Below are 24,805 nucleotides of genomic sequence, written 5' to 3'. Positions count from 1 at the left end.
AACCGCTGGGGAGGCCCCCCCGCCCCCATCATCCAGGACACGCTCTCTTCTCATTACTTCCGTCAGGGAGGAGATACAGGAGCCTGAAGACCCACACTCAATGTTTCAGCAACAACTTCTTCCCCTGCACCATCGGATTTCTGAATGGTCCATGAACCCATGAACACTACCTCACTATTTTTTTTGCTCTCTTTGTGCACTACTTATATATATATTTCTTATTATAATAATTCATAGTATCTTTCATGTATTGGACTGTACTGCTGCCACAAGACAAAATATTTCACAACATAAACAATAAACCTGATTCTGATTCCCTCTGTCTGAACCTCCTCCGGGCTTACAACCTATCAACCACTCCGTCGTTAAACAACAATTAATCAATTCAAGTGCTCTAAAAATCGCGGAGCCCAACATTTTCTGGCACCCTGCAAAGGTCCGAAGAGCTCGTTACAACAAGTTTCATGACCTATGTCAGTAATAATAAATCTGACTTTGATTCTGCGAGTTACTGTCTGGTAGTTTCAGCACAACAGATTGAGCCTCTGAAATTCAGCTCATTACATTGTTCACTGACTGGAGATGAAGTTTTGTGCATGCCTTTCTGTTGCATCTTTCTGATGTGAGCATAGAACAGCACAGAAACACATTCTTCGACCCACGGTGTCTGTTCTAAATTAAACTAAACCTCTGCTCCCTGCACACAATCCTGGGATGGTGGGTTGATCATTTTATAGCTTAAACAGACTGGGCCTATTCCCTTGAGTTTACACAGGTGACTTCATCGAAAGGGCTTGACAGGATTAATATTTCCGACTGCTTCCCTTTAGAGAGGGTGCAGAAGAGGTTTACCAGGATGCCGCCTGGATTGGAGAGTAAGTCTTATGAGGATAGTTTGACTGAGTTAGAGCCTTTCTCTTAGGAGAGAAGGGGGATGAGAGGTGACTTGATAGAGGTGTATAGATCAACTGGGCAGCGAGAGACACTTTCCAAGGGTGGAAGTGGTGAACACAAGGGGGCATTATTTGAGGGTGATTGGAGGATAGTAAAGGGGGGCATGTCAGAGGAAGGTTTTTTACGCAGAGTGATTGTGCGTGGAATGTACTGCCAGGTCTGGTGGTAGAGGCAGGTACATTAGGGATGTTTAAGAGACTTTATTGACTACAGCTCAGCATTCAATACCAACATCCTCTCAAAACTAAACAATAAACTCCAAGACATTAGCTGCAATACCTCCTTATGCAATTGTATCCTCGATTTCCTCAGCTGCAGATCCCAGTCAGTTCAGATTGGGAACAGCATTCCCTCCACAATCTCCATCAGTACAGGGGCACCACGAGGCTGTGTGCTTAGCCCCCTGCTCTCCTCACTTTATAGTTATGACTGTGTGGCTAAGCACAGCTCCAATCCATATTTAAGTTTGCTGATAACCACTGCTGAAGGCCAAATCAAGGAGGGTGACAGATCAGTATATAAGAGGGAGATTGAAAATCTGGTTGAGTGATGCCCAAGCAACAACCTCTTACTCAACGTCAGCAAGACCAAGGAGTTGATCGTTGACTTCAGGAGGAGGAAAGCAAAGGCCCGTGAGCCAGTCCTTATCGAGGGATTAGGAGTGGAGAGGATCAGCATCTTACGATTTCTCAGTGATATCGTTTCTGAGGACCTGTTCTGGGCCCGGCGTACAGGTGCAATTATGAAGAAAGCACTGCAGCACCCCTTCTACTCGGGAGCTTGCAAAGATGCAGCACAGCATCGAAAACTTTGACACATTTCTATAGATATGGAGAGTATATTGACAGACTGCATCACAGCCTGGTATGGAAATACCAAGGTCCTTGCACAGAAAACCCTACAAAAACGTTGTGGATACGGCCCATTCCATCACGGGTAAGGCCATCCCTGTCACTGACAGCATTTACACGAAGTGTTGTCGCAGGAAAGCAGCATCATCAGCGATCCACGCCACCCAGGTCATGCCCTTCTCTCGATGCAGAACATCAGAAAGAAGAACTCACATTGACTAGGTCCAGGAGCCTCAAACATCAGGCTCTTGAACTAAAAGGGATAATTTCACTAAATTACACTTGCCCCATCATTGAAGTGCTCTCACAACCTATGGACTCACTTTCAAGGACTATTCATCTCATGTTCTCGATATTTATTGCTTATTTATTTATTATTATTATTTATTTCTTTTTGTATTTGCACAGGTTGTTGTCTTTTGCACACTGCTTGAATGCCTAAGTTAGTGCAATCTTTCATTGATTCTATTATAGATTTATTGAGTATCCCTGCAAGACAATGATGATGTATATGTACTTTGAAATTTGAAATTTTCAATTGTCCCATTCAGGCCTAAAGATTTAATCACTGTGGAGGTCTTTTTACGCTTGTGGGATAATGGCTTTACATAACAAGTGGGATCACTCTGCTTGACAGGTGAGACTTGTGGCTGTGAAACAATCGCAGGTTCTGGGTTCTCCTCCATGTTGGTTGTAGGAGTTGACTCTGGGACTGCAGGAAGTGGTTCTAACAGTTCTGGCCACTTTTCTTCTCTAACAATTGACTCTGCTCTCCTCAAATGGTCGACATATCGTCTCCACAGACACAATCTCCACTGTATAGGAGAGTGGTGCAACTCTGTCCTTGATCTATCTGAGTACCTACTTTTGATCACCTCTGTAGTCCCTTACCCATACTGCTTGTTCAGGAGTGAACCCTCCTCGTTTGAGGAGCATTCAATTTGCCTCAGCTGTTTGTCCTGCCTGCTCCTTCTGAGACTGGCTTTGAGGAGATCCAAGTGTGAATGCAAGGGACAACCCAGGGGCAGCACAGCTGGTGAATTGTTGGTTGGGGAGTGTGCAGCATTGCGATGTGCAAGGAGGAAATTGGCGAGCTTTGATTCTGTGTCCATGTAGTGCGTTCTTCTGACATTCTTTAGGCTCTGGATTCCTTTCCACTAAGCCATTTGTCACTGCGTGGTATGGTGCAGGCGTAATATATCTTACTCCGTGCATTTTCAGGAATGACTGAAACTGTTGTGCAACATACTGTAGTCCATTGTCATTGACTAAGTGTTCTGGAAAACCAGTCCTTAAATAGAGGCTTCTCAACACATCAACAGTGTGCAAGGCTGTAGTGGAGGCTATTGGGAACACTTCTTGTATAAGCCACATTGCCTGCCTATCATTAGTTTTCACATTGTAAATCTCAAGCCTACTCAGTCCTATGTCACTCTCATCATTATCAGATTTTTTATCAGTGGGCTGCAGATTAGTTCTCTTTTTGAAACTGCAACTTGACTTCTATCTTTTTCTTTTCCCTGTGCGGTCCATTTATTTTTTTCTGCCCAACATGGTCTTTGTACATGTCCTACTTTGTTGCAGTTTTTGCATGTTTTGCCTTTAAACCTGCATTGGTCTGCTGTATGTGAACCCTTGCCACAATGGTAACACAATTTGTTTGGTCAGGCAGGTTTTTGTTTAGAAGTTCTGATTTTGTTCACGCTCACTTTCATTCCTAACTGCAACTCACTTGCGTTTCTGGCTGCTGATTCTATTGATACAGTGATTTATACTGCTCTTTTAAATGTGAGCTGTGCTGCAGTTAGAAGCCATTTTTGAATGCTTTCTTGTAAGATTCCTCAAACTAAACAATCTCTCAGTGCCTCATTAAGCCCATCACTGAACTGACAATACTTGGATACTTTCTTCAGTTTAGCCACATACACTGAAATGGGCTCCCCTTCCTTTTTATCCTGCTTATGAAGCCTGAAGTGTTCTGCAATCAGCAATGGTTTTCACATTTGAGAGCTCCCACATTATGTTCACAACATTAACAAAGCTCATTTTGACTAGTTTAGTTAAAGCAGTTAAACTTCTGAGCAAACTCTATTCCTTTCCACCTACTGCACTCAGTAACACTGGTACTCGCGTTTTACTGGCTGTTTCATGCTTCAAAACACTGCTCAGTTCAATCAGTATACATCACCCAGTTATCTGTTCTGTAATTGAAAACATCCATCTTCCAATACAGCCAGCCATTTCTGCTTTTTAAAAAATAGTATTATAATCACCTCATACTCATTGTTTATGTTCCCATGTATATCATCCATTTTCTGCTTTTTTAACTCGAATATCTCTCTTTCTCTTGTCCCTTCTGATGAAAAAAACTCTGCAATAGGTAGGTAGTTATCTTGGGTTTGTTTCAAAACTACCTCATTGCTACTGCTATGTTTTGTAACTCCAGAAACTAATCTCCAGAAAGAGCAGCACAGGACCCTGAGGATACGTGCGTACTTAGATTTACATTAGTAAGACACATCGACATAGCATGGTGAGGTCACCACGTATGCCATTCATGTACTTCTTTACATATTCAACTTATTATCAAAGGATGTATAGATTGCCTTGCTTATCAGTTCATCATATTAGCAGGCATAGAGTCAGTGCTGGGTCAGTCTTCATAGTCTCAGCGCCATGGTGTTAACCATTGCGGAGACCAAGCAAAATCAGCTCTCATTCCTATTGACACCCTGTCTTTTCAGTCTATCTGGGCCGGCATTTACGTTGACCCAACAACTGCACAGCAAGAGGCTCCAACCATGTATAAGTTATAATGAATTAGGTAAGCAACTAAAGAATGCTTAATCAAACAATATGTTTGCAATATTACTCAAATATTGATCAAATATTACAGAAATATTAAATACACTACAGTATGTGTCTGTGCGTGTGTGTGTGTGCATGTGTCTATGTGTATGTGTGGGTGTGTGTGTGCATGTGTCTGTGTGTAGGTGTGGGTGTGTGTGTGCATGTGTCTATGTGTATGTGTGGGTGTGTGTGTGCATGTGTCTGTGTGTATGTGTGGGTGTGTGTGTGCATGTGTCTCTGTGTATGTGTATGTGTGGGTGTGTTGCATCAATGCAGCAGAATCCAGTTGCCTTGGATCTCCTTAGCCATTGGATCCTGACTCTAACAAGCTCGATTGGAAGCCGGTGTTCGACAATCACCAAATTGAAAGCAACTGAGCACTGGTACATATCATCTCTGCCTCTAGCGGAAGTAAGACCACTAACCCCGCTCCCCCCTCCCAAATGCCAAAGCTCTGTCCGATTTCCCCCAATATTAAACACCCCTTGCTTTGTCTTTCTTTAACAGTGGCTTCATGAGGTCATTGATTGGAAACATGGATCTAAAAGCTTTGGACCTGAAGCTATACCGAGCCAAGGTAAGGGCACAACTCAGATAACAAGTAAGAACATAAGACATTGGAGCAGACTTAGCCATTTGGCCCATCGACTCTGCTCCATCATTCCATTATAGCTGGTTTATTATTTCTGTTCTCCTGCCTTCTTCCCATAACCTTTGACACCCACACTAATCACAAACCTGTCAACCTCTGCTTAAGTATACCCAAAGACTTGCCTTCTCTACCTGACTGTAGCAATGGATTACACAGATTCACCACCCTCTGGCTAAAGAAATTCCTCCTCATCTCTGTGCTAACAGGACATCCCTCTATTCTGAGGCTGTGCCCTCTAGTCCTAGACTCAACCACTATGGGAAATATCTTCCCACTATATGAATCTCCTCTGGACTCTCTCCACATTCACTCATCTAAGTCTTTCAATATTTAGTAGGTTTCAGTGAGATTCCCCCTCATTTTTCTAAACACCGGCAAGTACAGATCCAGAACCATCAAACACTCATAAGTTAGCCCTTTCTTTTCTTTCCTGAAAACATTCTTGTGAACCTCCTCTGGACCCTCTCCAATGCCGGAACATTCTTTCTTTGATAAGGGGTCCAAAACTGCTCATTATACTCCGTGTGGTCTGAGCATTACAAGCAAGTAGGCTGTTCTGTCATAATACCATAAGATATAGGAGCCATCAGGCCATTCAGCTCCTCGAGTCTGCTTTACCATTCCATGGAAGCAGATTTATTATTATCCCTCTCAATCCCATTCTCCCGCCTTCTCCCAGTAATCTTTGACACATTGTGTAATTAGGAATGATCAACCTCTGTTTTAAATATACTCAATGACTTGGCATCCACAGCTGTCTGTGGCAATGAATTCCACAGATTCACTATCCTCTTGTTAAAGAAATTCCTCCTTATCTGTTCTAAATGGACGTCTCTCTATACTGAAGCTGTGCTCTCTGGTCCTAGACTCAACAACTGCGGGAAAAATCCTACCACTATATGAACCTCCTTCGGATCCTCTCCAATGCCAGCACATATTTTCTAATAGATGCTGCCTGGCCTGCTGCGTTCCACCAGCATTTTGTGTGTGTTGCTTGAATTTCCAGCATCTGCAGATTTTCTCGTGTTTGTGTTTCACAATACACACCCCTCTTTTATAATTTATATAGCTGAAAAAAACTTTTGGTATCCTCTTTTATATTATTGGCTAGTACGCCTTCATATTTCACCTTCTCTCTCCCTAAAGCTTCTTAAAATTTCCTACTCCTGGTTTTTAAACACTTCCAAAATCCTCTAAATTCCACCTAGTTTTTGCTTTATCATATACCCTCTCTTTTGCTTTTATACTGTGTTTGACTTTCCTTGACGCCGACGGTTGCCTCACCCTCCATTTAGAATACTTATTCATCTTTGGGATGTATCTACCTTGTGTCTTTCAAATCTCCCCCCCCCCACCCCCGGCCCAAACTCCAGCCATTGTTGTTCTACTGTCATCCCTGCTAGTGTCCCCTTCCAATCATCTGGCCAGCTCTTCTCTTCTGCATCTTTAATTCACTGTAATACTGATACATCTGACTTCTCCCTCTCAAATTGAAGAGTGAAATATTTCATATTATGATCACTGTCTCCTAAGGGTTCCTTTACCTTAAGCTCCCTAATCAAATCTGGTTCATTACACAACACCCAATCCAAAATTGCCTTTCCCCTAGTGGGCTCAGCCACAAGCTGCTCTAAAAAGCTATCTTGTAGGCATTCTACAAATTCTACAAATTTCCTCTCTTAGGACCTAATTTTCCCAACCTACCTGCATATTGAAATCCCATTACTAGCATAACATTGTCCTTTTTATATGCCTTTTCTATCTTCCATTCTAATTTGTAACCCACATCCTGCCATCTGCTCAAGCCCATCTAACTCAACAGGATTCTCAATGCAAACGGAGTGGGTGGCAAAGGTTTGCATTTATACAATGCCCTAAGGAACTTCACTGGGGAACGTCAGGGAAATCCATGATCTGAAGCTCCATGGACTGGCCTGAGGGCAGGTGATAATATGCTTGGCCAAAGGGTTTTTGTTTTCAGTGAGGATGAAAAAGGAGAGGGTAAGAAAAGTTTGGGGTGAGAATTATGGAAGATAAGTCCATCAGTAGCTGAGGGCACAGCTGCCAGTGGTGGAGGATCAAAAGTGAGAGGGCAAAAAATGGCATGGTTGGGTATAGGGAAGAGAGTTCTTCCATCTGAGTAGCCTCCAACCTGATGGCATGAGCACTGATTTCTCCAACTTCCCATAATTTTTCTCCCTTCTCTCTTTTTCTATTACCCATTTTGGTTCCCCTCTTACCCCTTCCCTTCTCATCTGCCCATCACCTCCCTCTACTGCCCTCCCTCCCTCCCTTTCTCCCATGATCCACTGTCCTTCTTCTTCAGTCTTTTACCTCTTTCATCTATCGCTCTCTGTAGTTATAGAAGCGTAGTGTGTTACAGCAGAGAAACAGGCCTTTCACACCATCTAACCACACTGAACTGTTATTCTGCCCAGACTCATCTACCAACACCTGAACCATAGCCCTGCAGTTTCCTCCCATCCATGCACCTATCCAAACTTCTCTTAAATGTTGCAATTGAACCCGTATCCACTACTTCCACTAGCAGCTCAGTCCACACTCTCGCCACCCTCTAAGTAAAGAAGTCTGCCTCATGTTCCTCTAAAACATTTCAACTTTCACTCAAAGCCATGACCTCTAGTTCTTGTCTCACCTAACTTCAATGGAAAAAGCTGCTGGCATTTACCCTAATTATATCCATCTTAATTTTATATACCTCTTATTTATACCCTTCATTATTTTGTATACCTAATTTTCCTCTAGTTTTGTACTCTAATTTTACTGAGCAGTACATTAGCTGGAGTAGCACATTTATAAAGAAAACTGCCACAAGCAAGCAGAGTCCATCGTCAAGGACCCCCACCACCCAGACCATGCTCTCCTTTCGTTACTACCATTGGGAAGAAGGTACAGGAGCCTTAGATCCCATACCACCAGGTTCAGGAACAGTGATTACCCTACAACCATCAGGCTCCTGAACCAATGTGGATAACTTCACTCACCTCAACACTGAACTGATTCCACAACTTACACACTCACTTTCAAAGACTCTATAACTCATGTTCTCAGTATTATTTATTATTTACTTATTTATTAATTATTTGGGAAGTATGTCTTCTTTTGCACATGAGTTGCTTGTCAGTCTTTGTGTGTAGTTTTCATTGATTTGATTGTATTTCTTTGTTTTCCTGTAAATACCTGCAAGAAAATGATTCTCAAGGTGGTATACGATAGCATAGATGTATCTTGATAATACAAAGACTTTGACTCTGGCGTTGATTCTTGTGACATTGCTCATGTGATACCGGGAAGTAGCAAATGGTGACACGTAATTGGTTTGTATTTGGATATCACCTCAGTTTGCCTCAGACAACATAGAGCCAGCAGGTCCTTCTCAAGTATACTCAGTTTGGTACTAATTACTGCTATAATGTTATACAGTGTAATGTCCCGCAAACAACAGCTTCCAGTAATTTGTCTCCTCTTCCCTGTCCCCCATCTTCAATTCCCCACTCTGACCTCTTATCTCTTCTCACTTGGATATCACCTTCCTCTTGTGTTCCTCCATCTTCCCTTTCTCCCATGGTCCACTCTCTTCTCCTATCAGATTCCTTATCCTTCAGCTCTTTACCTTTTCCACCAATCACCTCTCAGATTCTCACTTTATGCCTCCTCCTCCACCCACCTGGCTTCACCTATCATCTTCTAGCTTGTCCTCCATCCCCTCTGCCTCCCCGCGTTCTTATTCTGGCATCTTCCTCCTTCTTTCGCTGTCCTGACAAAGGGTCTTGGACCGAAACATGGACTGTTTATTCATTTCCTACGGCATTGTGTGGGTTGCAACTAATAGTAGATTGTTTGAGATATCTCTGTTGAAGGGTAAGTTTTGGCTTGGTCATTGGAGAAGCCTACCTTGCTCTTCAGAATGAAGACATTTGATCTTTCGCAGCTCAGATGTGGCCTGGGTTTAATGCAACAGTTAAAAGATGCCATGTCCAGCAATGCAGCATCACCTGGAGTCTGATGCAGGAATATTGGCTGCGTTAGTGAAACTGGTCTCCAGTGGAGCTCCTGAGTCGACGTGGATAACTTCAATCACTTCAACACTGAACTGATTCTACAACCTATAGACTCTCTCTCAAGGAGTCTTTGGAGCACAGGAGGATGTGATGTGGTTTGATAGAGGTCTACAAGATGATAAGAGGCACAGATTAAGTGAATAGCCAGAGCCTTTTTCCCAGGGTGGAAATGGCTAATATGAGGGGGCATTATTCTCAGTTGATTGCAGGAAAGTATAGGAGGGATGTCAGAGGCTATCTTAAGAGTGAAAAAACAATTCCAATTGAAGTTAGAGATGGAATTGGATGCACATCAGCTCTGACAGGGTTTGCAGGCCATTACTTCTTATAAGGTGAAACCTACCATCATGGACGCCGTGATGCTTCACTCTCAGATGAGCTTGATGTCTTTTATGCATGCATTGAAAGGGAAAATAAAACTACACCTGTGAAAAGCCCTGGAACACCTGGTGACCCTGTGACCTCTGTCTCGGAGGCTGACGCCAGAACATTTTCCAAGAGGCAAGATGTCAGACCATGACATTGAAAACCTGTGCCAAGCAACTGGTGGGAGTGTTCAAGGGCAACTTCAGTCTCTCACTGCTGCTGATGGAATTTCCCACCTGCTTCAAAAAGGTGACAATCATACAAGTCCCCAAGAAGATCAGGGTGAGCTGCCTCAATGATTGTCGCTCATTTGCACTCACACCTACTGTGATGAAGTACTTTGAGAGGTTGAACATGGCCTGAATCAACTCCTGTCTAAGCAAGGACTGGGACTCACTGCGATTTGCCTGTCACCACAGTAGGTCTACAACAGAGGCAATCTCACCAGCTCTCCACTCGGTCTTGGAGCATCCGGACAATGGCAATACCTAAGTCAAACTGCTGTTTATAGACTACAGTCCAGCATTCAACACAATCATACCCTCAGTTCTAATCAACAAGCTACAAATCCTGGACCTCTGTATCTCCCTCTCCATCTGGATCCTTGACTTCCTCACTGGGAGACCACAGATTGGAAATGACATCTCTTCCTTGCTGACCGTCAGCATTGGCACACCTCAATGATATGTGCTCACCCATGCTCTACTCTCTCTACACCCACAAGAGTGTGGCTAGGCACAACTCCAATGCCATCTATAAATTTGCTGATGGTACAACTATTGTTGGCAGTACTTCAGATGCTGACAAGGAGGTGTATAGGAGTGAGGAGGGTCAACTGGTTGAGTAATGTTGCAACAACAACATTGTACTCAACATTAGTAAGGCCAAGGAGTTGATTGTGAACCTCAGGAGGGAAAGTCGAGGGAACAGACACCAGGCCTCAAAGAGGGATCAGCAGTGAAAAGGGTGAGCAGTTTCAAGTTCCTGTGTGTCAATATCTCTGAAGACCTATCCTAGGTCCAACATATTGATGCAATTACAAAAAGGCATGACAGCGGCTATATTTCCTGTGGAGTATGAGGAGACTTGGTATGTCACCGAAGACTCTTGCTGTGGAGAGCATTCTGTCTGGTTGCATCACTGTTTGGTATGAAAGGGCCACTGCACAGGACTGGAAACAGGCTGCAGGAAGTTGTAAACTCAGCCAGCTCTATCACGGCCACTAGCTTTCTCAGCATCCAGGGCACCTTCAAAAGGCGATGCCTCAAGAAGATATCATCCATCATCAAGGACCCCCATCACCCAGGACAGGCACTCTATTCATTGCTGCCATCAAAGAGGAGGTACAGGAACCTGAAGTCATACACTCAACTCTTCAGGAACAGCTTCGTGTCAGATTTCTGAACAAACAATGTACTGTTTTTGTTGCTCTCTTTTTGCACCACGTATTTAATTTAATTATATATATATATATATATATTCCACATTGTAATTTATAGTTTTTATTATTATGTATTGCAATATACTACTGCCACAAAACAACAATTTTCATGAGCTATGCACTAATATTAAACTTGATTTTGATTCTGGTAGCTTTTTTTACACTGAGAGTGGTGAGTGTGTGCAATGCACTGCTGGAGTGGTGGTAGAGGCAGGTGCATTAGGGGCATTTAAGAATCTCTTAGACAAGCACATGGATGATTGAGAAATGGAGGGCTGTGTGGGAAGGAAGGGTTAGATTGATCTTAGAGTAGGTTAAACATTTGGCACAACGTTGTGGGTCAAAGGGCCTGTACTGCGCTGTGGTGTCCTGTGTTCTATGGAACCTACAGTCTCTAGTTTTTTAGTATTGTTTGCACAATTTGTCTTCCTTTGCACATTGTTTGTTTGTTAGTCATTATTCATAGTTTTTATTAAGTCTATTGCATTTCTTTACTTCCCTGTGAATGCCCAGAGGAAAACGAATCTCATGGTAGAATGTGGTGATAGATACGTAATTAGATAATATATTCACTGTGATTTTTGACTTTGATGATCTTTCAACCCAGGAGATGTGACTGTCCCACTGACACTGGCTACTAGAGGCAGGTTGATTGGATCATCAGACGTAGGAGCAGAATTAGACCATTCAACCACCGTTCCATCATGATTGATGTATTATCCCTCTCAACCCATTTTCCCACCTTTGCTCTGTAAGCTTTGACGCCTTTACTAATCAAGAACCTGCCAACCCCCACTTTGAATATCCCTCATGACTTGGCCTCCACAGCCGCCTGTGGCAATGATTCCACAGATTCACCACCCTCTGGCTAAAGAAATTCCTCCTCATCTCTGTTCTCAAGGGCCATCTCTGTATTCTGAAGCTGCACCCGGGAGGCAGCGATCCGCGTGAGGCAGCTCATCCGTCTGCTGAGTTTTAATCTCCCCTTGCAGTTCCAATTACCAAATGGCTTCCAAACTTTCTGAAACTTAGAAAAGGAGAGGCTGCCCTGACCACAGACCTTTATAATGAACTGGGACTAGCGTCCTCCTCAGACAGGTGTGTGACTTCCTGCATTGTCACTCTGTGCTGTCGCAAACTTTATCTGCACGCTTCTGGTTTCTGAATGCGTGCTGGATTTGGATTGCAGGACCGGAGGAATGTGGTGGAGTGTGCCTGTGTCCCACCATTGCTGTGCTCCCTCCTCCCCAGGCTTCCAGATGCCCTCGCTGCGACCAACACTTGCCCGAAACCTCAGAAACCCAAGGAGAAAGCTAAATGAATGAGAACTCTATGCTGGCAAACCGGATGCCCAGAGTGTGCATAAGGCACCCTTCACAATGGTCTTTCGGCAATCAGAGGGAGATTATGTCCTGATAAACCTGTGGTAATTACATCATTGAACCCTTAATCCTCAGTCATCAAAGGGAAACAACTGGCTGGCAATTAACATTTCCACAGGAGCAATTGCCAACAGAGAAACCTGCTCAAAGTTAACCCTTGGGTCGCTTGCAGAGTTACAGGAGTAGCAAATTGTTCGGGCAGAGGAAGAGGCCATCTGATTCACCATCCCATAAGCCCCATAATCCCTGCTCTCTCCCTGGAGACGACTACATTATTCAAGATTCCACATCGTTTAATGTCATTTCCAGTACAGAAATATAAAGGAGAACAAAATAATTATTACTCCCGATCCGATGCACTACTAAAAAAATCCTGTAAAAGCTAAATAACACAATAATAATAAAAAAGCACGATAAATATAAATACATACAATAGCTTATATACATAGATTGATTGTATGTGACACTAGACTGTACGTAAGGTGACTGACAGGAAATAATAAAGTCGTGGTGGGTTTAGTGGCAGGAGTCTTAGCAGTGTGGAGGAACAGAGGGATTTTGGGGTCCATGACCATAGATCCCTGAAAGTTGCCACACAAGTAGCAGGATGATTGAGGAGGCATATGGTATGTTACCCTTCATTAAAGATCAAAGTTCAAGCTAAATTTTATTATCAAAGTACATATTTGTCAGCAATATACAACCTTGAGATTCATTTTCATGTGGGCATACTCAATAAATCTATAGAATAATAACCATAACAGAATCAATGAAAGACCATCCAACTGGGGTGTTCAAATAGAGTGCAGAAGACAACAAACCGTGCAAGCACAAAAAGAAGAAACAATAATAGATAGATAGATAGATAAATAAATAAACAAACAAACAATAAATATACTGAACATGCAATGAAGGGTCCTTGAAAGAGAATACTTCCATTGTGGGAACATTTCAGTGATGGGGCAAGTGAAGTCCAGTGAAGTTATTCCCACTTGGTTCAAGAGCCTGATGGTTGAGTGGTAGTAACTGTTCCTGAACCTGGTGGTGTGAGTCCTGAGCCTCTTTTTTTTTTATCAGGGACTGAGCTTAACAGCCGGTATTTAATGTTAGACCATAAGATTATTGGATATGGGAGCAGAATTAGGCATTTGGCTCTTTGAGTCTGTACTGTTGTTCCATCATGGCTAATTTATTACCCTCTCAACCATATTCTCCTGCCAGCTCTATAAAACTCTGGTTAGACCACACTTGGAATATTGTGTTTAGTTCAGGTCTCCTCAGTATAGGAAGGACGTGGAAGCTTTAGAGAGGGTGCAGAAGAGACTTACCAGGATGCTGTCTGAGCTATATAGCATGCCTTATGAAGATAGATTGAATGAACTCTTTACTCTTTGGAGTGAAAGAGAATGAGAAGTGACTTGATAGAGGTGTACAAGCTGATAAGAGGTATAGATAGAATGGATCACCAGAGACGTTTTCCCAGGGTGGAAAGGATGGAAATGGCTAATAAAATAGGGGCATAATTTTAAGGTCATCCGAGGAAAGTAAAGAGGGATTTCAGAGGTAAGTTCTTTACACAGGGAGTGGTGGGTGCATGAAATGATGATGGTAGAGGCAGATATATTAGAGACATTTAAGAAGCTCTTAGATAGACACATGGGTGCTTGGAAAAAGGAAGACTACGTAGGAGCGAAGTGTTAGGTTAATCTTACAGCTGGTTAAAAGGTCAGCACAACATATGCTGTACTGATCTGTTTCAATGTCCTGCAAGTCTGTTCAGTTCCCTTCCAAAGGCTCTGGTTGGTTATATTTCCACTGCCCTTCAGGCCTTGAGTTTCAGACCATCTCATGCTAAAAGAAGGAACTTCTTTGGCTGGAGTGTGGTGAATCTGTGGAATTCATTGCCAGAGATGGCTGTGGGGACAGTCATTGGGTATATGTAAAGCAGAGAGTGATAGGTTTGTGATTAGTACGGACATCAAAGGTTACAGGGAGAAGCCAGGAAAATAAAGGTGAGAGAGAAAATAAAGAGACAGATTAAAAACATATCTCTCTAGCACAAGGGTTTACAACCTTCCTTATGCCATAGACCCCTACCATTAACCACGGGGTCTGTGGACCCCAGGTTAGAAACCCCTGCTCTAATGTCCTTTACCCAAAATGTGAAATCTTTGTTCCTTGGGAACCCTTCTCTGTCTCACTGTCTGTAAGGGATTTGTGTGTTCTACCTGTGACCATTGGGTTCTCCTACAAGTGCTCCAGTCACCTCCCACAGTCCAAAGTCATACTGGCTAGCCTTCCTAAGTTGTGGGCATGCCATATTGGCCAGAAGCATGGTGCTACTTGTGGGCTGTGTTGGTTGTTGATGCAAACAGCACATTTCACTATCAGTTTCTGCCTTGATTCTGTCGGAGGATAGTACCGAAGTTCTGGCTCTGTGGTTTGTGGAACAGACTGTAGTTTGATTGGACTCTTTTGATTCTGTGTTTTTATATTCTGCCTTTTCGCTCATTCACGTATGGGGAGAGGGTTGATGTTCTCGTTGCCATTTGCGCAATTTGTTTGTTTGCATGTGGGATGGGTTGCTGGGTGGCGTAGCTCAGTAGGCCAGAAGGCCCTACTCCACACTGTATCTCTAAATGAAACAAAATAAAATAAACAAGATGGAGAGTCCAGGTTATTACAGAAAAGACATTAACAAAGACAGAAGGTTGACTGACTGGCAGAAGGCAAAGAGAGTGCCTTTTCTGGTTGGTTGCTGGTGACTAGTGGTATGCCACAGGGGTTGGTGTTGGGGCCGCTGCTGTTCATGTGATACAGTATGTCAATGATGGCTTTGTGACACACATGCACACACACACACATGCACACACACACACACACACATATACCTGCGTGTATAAACATGCACACACCACGTGAATGGTCACACCCCTTACAGATGCCATATAGATTGCTGTAAAAAGGCAAGCAAACTGTTTACAATCAATTGAGAGTCACTTCATTTCTTTTGCTAATAAGGCACATTTGTCCTATATTGTTCTTAGTGACTGACAACCCTATCAGATAGCTGTGTCAGCTTTTTTTTATCTTTCTGTCTTTACTTGCAAATCCTCATGGATTTATTGCAGATGTTCCAAGCCCAGTTAAAATAAGCTTACAAGCCGAGGTTCTCGTCAATCCTGGGCTAGAATACTGAGTGACCCCAGTGGGAAATTAACCGGACAAAGGGGGCAGTGGGGTGGGAAATGAAAGGAAGGCTTCAGTCTTTCATGAGCCAAGGAGATGCGGGCCAACGTTCAGCAACGATGTTGGTGAACACTCACACTCACACCAAAATGATATTTATTTTCCCTTGTTTGCGATATATATTGTCCACTTGGAAGTGAAAGTAAAAAGAAATTTAAGATGGAGCTGATAAGTGGTGACTCTGCATGCAGCTCTGATGAGAATCATTAAATTTTCCCATTTAGGACTACGACAACTGAAATCCAGTCTCAGCCATGGGTACCTCACTATTTTGTTTTGGCTTTGTTTCATTTATTTTATATATATATTGACTGCAATTTACAGTCTTTAATTGTTATGCATTGCACTGTACTGCTGCCGCAAAACAACAAATTTCACAGCCATATGCCAGTGATATTAAACCCACGATTCTGAATGTAGGAGATATGACCGGCAGGCTTGTGCTTTCTGTGATGCATTGGTAAAAGCTGATCAAGCTGGAATGTTGGCTGGTACAGTTGTATTATTGCTGTATTCAGTGCAGCTCAGCCATTCCGTGATCTGACACGGAGTGAATTAAATTAGGTGGAAACTGGTGCCAGAGATAGCGCGAATTTCAGGCGGGAGCTGGGATGGGTAACTTGGCCTCCACGGTTCTCTGAGGCAACAAATTCCACAGAATCACCATCCCCTAGATGAAGAAATTCCTCCTCATCTCTCTTCTAAAGGGGGGTCCTTTAATTCTGAGCCTGTGCCTTTGGATCCTAGACTCCCCTGTTGATGAAGATATCCTCTTCATGTCCACTCTACCCAGACTTTTCAATATTTGTGTGAGGGGGAAAGGGTAAAGATTTAAAAGGGACCAGAGGAGCGGCTTGATCACACAGAGTGTGGTGGGGCTATGGAACGAGATGCCAGAGGAGGTGGTAGAAGAGGGTATAATTGCAATGTCTAAAAGTCATTTGGACAGGAATGTGCATACACGCAAGCAAGCTTAGGCACCATGGTTGAGATGGGCCAAAGGGCCTGTTTCTGTCCTGATAACTGTAGTAAGTGAGAAGAAGTGGTGATGGATCACAGTATTCCTCTGGACCCTCAAAGGGGACATTTATGCAGTTTTGTAAATAATGTAATCTGGTTACCATCTGCCTAGCCCCAATCCTAAGGAAACAATTGCCATGACAACCTCAAATGAATTCCAACATTTGGGTTAAACACAGGTTGTATGGAGTGTGCTTGACTCCACACCAGAATCATCCTAGAGTGTGATTGGCCAGGGCAGCACAGGAGAGGTGTTGTGGGGTCAGTCTGTAATCAAATTGGACTTCCATTTGTACCAAGTCATTTTGAAGGTTGTTTGCACAATGAATTATATTGCACAAAGGCTTTTGGCTGCAAAATGCCATCCCTCTCTGTCTGGGAATAGTTTATCAGAGAGAATGTTGGAATATCACAGGCACATTTTGTATTTGCAGCAAAGTTTCCTCACTTGTCGGAGCGTGGTGGAAAATCTTTGCTATTACTTAATTGAATCGCACTCTTCTATTCAGAGAGAGGAAAAACATGTGCAGATAAAATCTGTGGCATTGGAGACTGTGCATGTTAATCACCTTGACACGTCAGGTATAGAAAACAGTGCTGAGAGGAAGCCTCCACCTCTTCACGTTATAATTAGACCGGCTGACTTGAATGCTTTGAAGTGTTGGGGTCCGAGCCAAGGGATTACTGAAAGTTATTAAATTGGATGTAGAATCAGTGCAAAATAAAAACAGGTGCACTAACAATGGGGGGAGAAATGGAACATTAAAGGCTGAAGTCTTCCAGTTACAAGGGGACATTGTGAAATTCATTACATTGGAAAGGCGCAAATAATATGAGCAACCGTGTACCATAAGTCGCAAGCACGCAGCTTTTAATCAGTCGCTCTTTCGCCTTCTAATCATCGCGCAGCACAAATATTCATTTGAATCTTCTCAATTGTCTCAGGATTTCCTTCACTATTTTGTTCCTTTTATGATATGGCTTTCAATGTGTGAAATAGTGTCTTTATGCACATAGAGCATTACAGAACAGTAGGTGCCCTTCGGCCCACATTGTTGGGCCGACCTTGTGTTGACCCTCTCTGAGACTTTGATCTTCCCTATGTCTACACACTCTGTTAACCCTTCATGCCTCTGAAGTTAGTCTTCCTAAGTTCCATTGCTGGTCTATTGACAACCATTCTTTCAACTGTCTTGGGCTGGTGCTTCCGCCCTGGGGTCCATGGACCCATCAGTAAATGGCAGGGGTCCATGGCATTAAAATGGTTGGTAACCCCTGGTCTTGGGCAGCAGACTCCGTGAGTCTCTTCATAAATCTGTAACAAAAATCCAACTACCTCGTTAATGTCCTTCAGAGGAAGAAATATACTGTCCTTTGGAGTGGTGGATCTTGGTGTTTCAATCCAAAGTTCTTTGAAAAGTCAAGAACAAGGCACAAAATGTGTTGCTTCATGATCTTTTTATTAAAAGTTGATAGAACAAAAGAGAAATTGAAACAGAAAGTGATGGGGGAGGGGGGTCAATTCAAATCTGTAGATAAGAGACAACCAGTTAGAAAGTACTCATTCGAATACTGCAGTACCAAGTTAACCAGTGAAAAAGCACTTAGTAATTTACTGCAGAACAAAGAATTTCCAGAGCTTTCCAGGATTATATTTTGTATAGTCACTAGAGGCATATTAAATGGTATGTGCGTAGTACTTGAGGTCTTCCACTGAAATGTTATATAGGGGACTTTAACCATGAAAATATTGTTGGTGCCAGATGGGGCGGTTTAAGTACCTCAGAAACTGCTGATCTGGGATTTTAATGCACAACAGTCTCTAGAATTTATAGAGAAAGGTGCAAAAAACAAAGAAAAAAATCTAACGAGCATCAGTTCTGTGGGCAAAAATGCCTTGTGAATGAGAGAGTTTAGAGGGGAATGGCCAGACTAGTTCAAACTGACAAGAAGGTGACAATAACTCAAATAACCACGTTACAACAGTGGTATGCAGAAGAGAATCTCTGAAAGCATAACCCATTGAATCTTGAAGTGGATGGGCTACTGCAGCAGAAGACCACAAATACACACTCAGTGGCCACTTTATGAGGTACAGGAGTCACGTTTAAAGTGGCCACTGAGTGTAAATGCAAGTTTTCTGATGAGACGCTGGTATGGTTTTCCTTAGAAGATTCAGTGAAGATTTAATGAAAACATTCGAGATTACGGAACATTTTGATCAAGTAAGGAGATATCTCTCCCGCTGGTTAAGAGTAGCCAGATTTTAAATAATTAACAAAAGAACTAAAAGGGGAAGGTAATTACTTTTAATGCAGAACTTGTTGAGAGACAGAATGTGCTTTCTGAAGAGGCAGTGGTTCTAGGTTCAACTAGAGCTATTTAAAAAAGACAAGTACTAAATATCTAAATCTAAATAAATTGGTAGCACAATCACATAGTGGTTAGCACATTGCTTTACAGTACCAGTTACGATCGCTGATCAGGGTTCAATTCTGTAAGGAATTTGTATGTTCTCCCTGTCACTAAGTGGGGTTTTTCCAGATGCCCCCACTTTCCAAAAACTTACAGTTAGGGTCAGGATAAGTGAGTCGTGGCCACACTATGACGGTGCCAGGAGCATGTCGGCACTTGTGGGCTGCCAACGCAATCCTTGCAGGTTTGCTTTGATACATACAATGCATTCTCCTGTATCGTAAACACAAAATAATTTGCGGATGCTGTGATCAAAGCAACACCTTCAGTATGCTGGATGAACTCAGCAGGTGGGGCAGCATCAGTTAGAAATGATGAGTCAACGTTTCGGGCCGGAACCCTTCCTCAGGACTGAGGAAGGGTTCCGGCCCGAAACGTGGACTCATCGTTTCTAAGTGATGCTGCCCGACCTGCTGAGTTCATCCAGCGTACTGAAAGTGTTGGATTCTCCTGTATGTCTTGATGTACACATGTGATAAGTAAAACTAATGTTTATCTTGAAATAATTAGTCCCACCACACTCCTGCCTCTGTCCCAAAAAACTTTGCAGGTGAGATTAATTATTATCCTTTCAAAGGCTAGCGCAAGCTGTACTCACCCTTAGCAAAGATATAAATAAGGTTAAAAGAGTACAGAGAAAAATTACAAGGATATTGTCGGCTCTGGAAGACCTGTGTTATAGGAGAGATTGAATAGTTTGGGACTTTATTCTATGGAACATAGAAGTTTGAGGGGAGATTTGATAGAGGTATACAAAATTATGAGGGGTATAGATAGAGTGAATGCAAGCAGGATTTTCCATTACAACCAGAGGTCATGGGTTAAGGGTGAAAGGTCAAAAGTTTAAGGGGAACATGAGGAGAAACTCCTTTATGAGAGTGTGGAACGAGCTCTCAGTGTAAGTGGTGCACGCAAGTTTGATTTTAACGTTTAAGGGTAGTTTGGGTATGTACATTGATAGTAGCGATATGGAGGGCTACAGTCCAGGTGCAGGTCGATGGCAGTAGGCACTTTAAATGGTTCCACATGGACAACATAGGCCAAAGGTCCTGCTTCTGTGGTGTACTTTTCTCTGACTCTCAGACTTTATGACAAGCATAGAATCCGAATGGCCTTCAGTTTCTATACAATGTCTTATTGGTACTGGTGTGGTTAAATATCTGTGCCTCATTGAAAAAAAACAGATGGTGATAAATTTTGATTATCTTTGAAGATGAGTAATCCAGCAATTACTTCTCATTTTGCAGCAACTATTCCTGTGCAGTTTGGAAGCAGGGTCAAACACCATCAGCGTCGAGCAGCTCCTGGTGGAGCTGAAGGCCGGCAGAATCAGCAACGTGCATGAAGAGAAAGTCCGACAGGAGCTCCAACACACCAGGGAGCTGGATCTCTTGGATTTCCTCACCTACCTCCCACTTTTTGTCCTGATCCATAACTCGGTTGTCTCGAATCCTCTGGACAACACTCCAACACTCTGAATCTAGAGTCTGAGGTTTGGGCTACAAAGGAAGACACTGATCACAACTGATCAGGGAAGGAATTACTGTGGTATTTAGACAGGATATCTTGGTGGGCTGGGTGGCAGGGTAGAGATATGTCTCTATCAAAGTAGGTGTAAGGCTCTCCTTCCCTCTGCTAGCCTGTAGGTCACCCTTGAGCAAGATGTAGGCTCTGATTAGCACCGCCTCCCAGCACTGATCAGAGTCACCTGAAGCCATGGGAGAAGGTGGTGCATGAAACATAGAAAATCTACACCACATGACAGGCCCTTTGGCCCACAATGTTGTGCCAACCATGGTTGTATGAGCAGCTGGTGTGTCTCAGAAGTTCTGGTTATCCAACCACTGATGCCAGGCAGACAATCTTGGAGGAGTATTGATCAGAATTAGTCTTAATATACCGGCACATGTTGTAAAATTTGTTAACTTTATAGCAGCAGTAAAATAAAATACATGATAAATACCTATTGAGAAAAAAACTGAGTTACATTATCTATATGTTTATTAAATAGTTAGGTTAAAATAGTGTGAAAAAAGTAGTGAAGAAGTGTTCATGGGTTCAACATCCATTTAGAAATCAGACGGCAGAGGGGGGAAAGCTGTTGCTGAATCGCTGAGTGTGTGCCTTCAGGCTTCTGTACCTCCTACCCAACAGTAACAATGATAGATAGATATATGGACAGGAAAGGAATGGAGGGTTATGGGCTGAGTACAGGTCGGTGGGACTAGGTGAGAGTAAGAGTACAGCACGGACTAGAAGGGCCGAGATGGCCTGTTTCCATGCTGTAATTGTTATATGGTTATATGTGAAAAGGGCATGTCCTGGGTGGTGGGGATCCCGAATGATGGATGCCGCCTTCTTAAGGCACCACTCCTTGAAGATGTCTTGGATACTACGGAGCATAGTTCTTATGATGCAGCTGACGAATTTTACCATTTTCTGCAATTTACTTAGATCTTGGGCAGTAGCGTCCCCCCCCCCCGCCCCATCCCACCCATACCAGACTGCGATGCAGCCAGTCAGAATGCTCTCCATGGTACATTTGGAGAAGATTTCAAGCGTTTCAGTTGACAAACCAAATCTTCTCCAACACCTAATGAAACTTAGCCACTGTCTTGCCTTCCTTGTAGCTGCAGCAGTATGCTGTGACCAGGTTAGGTCTTCAGGTTGGGATAATGACGAGGGTCACCCATCTTGTAAAGACACTGCTCAGGAGAAGTGCTCAGACACTGCTCTGTAGAAAAGTTCGCCAAGAATTTGCCAAAGGCCATGATCACCTACATCATACAACATGGCACATAATAATGATGATGATGCTGATGATGGTCTTGGTGGGGGTGGAATCAGCCAATGAGGCTGTAAGGGTACAACTAACAGAGATCAATTTGATGGCTGATAAGTTTATTAATCTGATAGAGTTAAGTTTGATTCATCCTTGGTATGTGCTAAAATATGCAACACAAAATGGAAGTTTGTAAGACAAAATGGTGTTAGTTTGGGATGTGGGGAAGTTTTGTGAAAGTACGACGGGACCAGTCCACAGTCATGTTTTGAAACTTAGAGTCAGTGGTAGCCTGCAGACTTGAGAATACTTCATGGTGAAAGACATGTTTGTCTGGGAAGAGGAAGATGATTTTGCAGGTGCAGATACTGCCTTCTACTGTCCATGGGATAGTATGGGGGCAAATCATTTTGAAGTGTATAAAATTTCTTGGTGAAGATTGGAATCTTACCTCAGTCTGAATCACTAGGGTAGAGAAAGAAGGCTGTGTGAATGGTTGGACATCTGTGATTCTCTCCATCATTGTACAGATTAATAAATATTATTTTGTTTCCTTATCTACTTTCTAAGTATTCTTCCTTCATTTTGTTCCTTTTATTCTTTATATAATTCTAATAAAGTGCTTTCTTTTATAACCTTTAATACATGTACAATGCCTCCATTGTTTGCAAATACCTCTTGCTGCTGAAACAGAAAAGAACAAGGAACAAATTTTAAAATCTTTTCATTGCAATGAGGTTATACTACAGCCTTCCCAATGATCAGCGGGAATTGGAAGAAAAGGTATGTGGGTAAATTGCAGAGGGGTGTTCAAATAGGATAGTAGTAGAGGTGGTATTTTCACTTTCCCAATACCGATTGGAATTTCCTTCGTGTAACAAGCTTAGATGGGGTGGAGTTTGTAAATTGTATCTGAGGGTTTTTATCAGACTGTGTGTAGAGTTCTACCAGGGAACGGGCAGTACAAGCTCATTTTCAGAAATGAAGATGGAAGAGAGACAGAAATGTCTGTTCAACAAACCTTTGGAAACAGTGACCATAATTGGAAGAGCCAATTTCAATAGTATAAGACAGGGTCTGGCAAAGATAGATCACTTAGCATAGATGTGATGGGCTGAAGGGTCTGTTTATGGGCTATATAACTCCAACTCAATGGGAGTAGCTGCTAGAGAGGAAAACAGAACTAGATAAGTGGGAGGTGTTTAAAGGCAAGATAGCGAGTGATATCAAGAGGCAAATACAAATGATGCATTTCACTGCAGACACAAGGAAATCTGCAGATGCTGGAAATTCAAGCAACACACATAAAAAATGCTGGTGAACACAGCAGGCCAGGCAACATCTATTGGAAGAGGTACAGTCAACGTTTACAATCTCTTCCTTCAGTTAGCCCTGACGAAGGGTCCCAGCCTGAAACGTCAACTGTATCTCTTCCTATAGATGCTGCCTAGCCTGCTGCGTTCCAGATGCATTTCACTGTATGTTTTATTGTACATGTGATAAATAAATGAATCTGAATCTATTCTGAGTCAGCATGTCTCTGTAAGTGGAATAAGCAAAGATGGAAGATTGGGGAACCTAAAGAAAGGATATTGATGATTTGATCTTGGCAAGCAAGATTAAGGTGAAACCCAAAATCCTTTATAGATTACACTTACTGGCCACTTTATTATGTACAGGAGTGGAACCTGGTGTGGTCTTCTGCTGTGCCCATCCATTTCAAGGTTTGATGTGTTGTGCATTTATAAATGCTCTTCTGCACACTGCTGCTGTGATGCATTGTTATTTGAGATACTGGCATCTTGCTGTCAGCTTCAAACCAGTATGGCCATTCTCCTCTGAACTCTCTCATCAATAAGGCATTTTCTGCCACAGAACTGCTGCTCAGTGGATTCTTGTTGTTTTTCATGCCATTCTCTATAAACTTTAGAGACTATTGTGCTTGACAATCCCAGGAGAGAAGCCAGGAGTGAGTGTTGCCTTCCAGGTGCTGGGGCCCAGGTTGTCTCAGAGCAGCTGCAGAAGATTCCCCAGAGGGAGGGTAAGCAGCCAGAGGTTGTTGTGCACCTTGACACCAATGGTGTAGGTAGAAAGGGGGAGGAGGTCCTACAGGGAATCAGGGAAAAAAGCTGAAAAACAGGACCTCCAAGGTAGTCATCTCTGGATTACTTCCTGTGCCACATGCTGGTCAGGGCAGCATCAAGATGATTTAGCAGATGAATGAGTGGCTGAGGAAGTGGTGCACGGACAGTGTTTCAGATCTCTGGATCATTGGGATCTCTTCTGGGGAAGATATAACCAGTGCAAAAAGGATGAGTTACACCTGAACCCGAGGACAACCTATATCTTTGCGGGCAGGTTTGCTAGAGCAGTTGGTGAGGGTTTAAACTAAGTTGGGAGGGGGTGGGAACTGGAGTGATAGGGCTGAAGATGTGGCGGTTGATACACAAGTTGCTGCAGTGTGTAGTGAGACCGTGAGGAACGACAGGAAGATGACATAATTGCAGTCAGTGGGATGAGGTGAACTGTAATGTGGGGACAAAATCGAAAAGGGTGATGAATACAGGACTGAAGGTGTCATATCTGAATGCATGCAGTATATGGAATAAGGTAGATAATCTTGTAGCAGTTAGAGAGTGGCAGGTATGATGTTATGGGCATCACTGAGACGAGGCTGAATTTAAATCTAATCCTTAAAAAG

General features: G+C 42.9%; 1 protein-coding gene across 8 annotated transcripts in view; it reads left to right on the top strand.

Annotated features, from left to right (window-relative positions):
* The window catches only part of LOC134351471 (uncharacterized), a 191,333-nt gene extending 167,116 nt beyond the window's left edge, over positions 1 to 24,217 (top strand). For all 8 annotated transcript variants that reach the window (XM_063057653.1, XM_063057657.1, XM_063057652.1 and 5 more), the window contains 2 exons: positions 5,163 to 5,232; positions 20,570 to 24,217. In XM_063057653.1, the coding sequence (XP_062913723.1) occupies positions 5,163 to 5,232; positions 20,570 to 20,800 (301 nt within the window). In that variant the 3' untranslated portion in view covers positions 20,801 to 24,217. The remainder of the gene's footprint in view (positions 1 to 5,162; positions 5,233 to 20,569) is intronic.
* The last annotated feature ends 588 nt before the right edge of the window (positions 24,218 to 24,805 follow it).

This window comes from Mobula hypostoma, chromosome 9, assembly GCF_963921235.1.
Source record: "Mobula hypostoma chromosome 9, sMobHyp1.1, whole genome shotgun sequence".
NCBI lineage: Eukaryota > Metazoa > Chordata > Chondrichthyes > Myliobatiformes > Myliobatidae > Mobula > Mobula hypostoma.
This window is presented reverse-complemented; position numbering and strand designations above follow the sequence as displayed.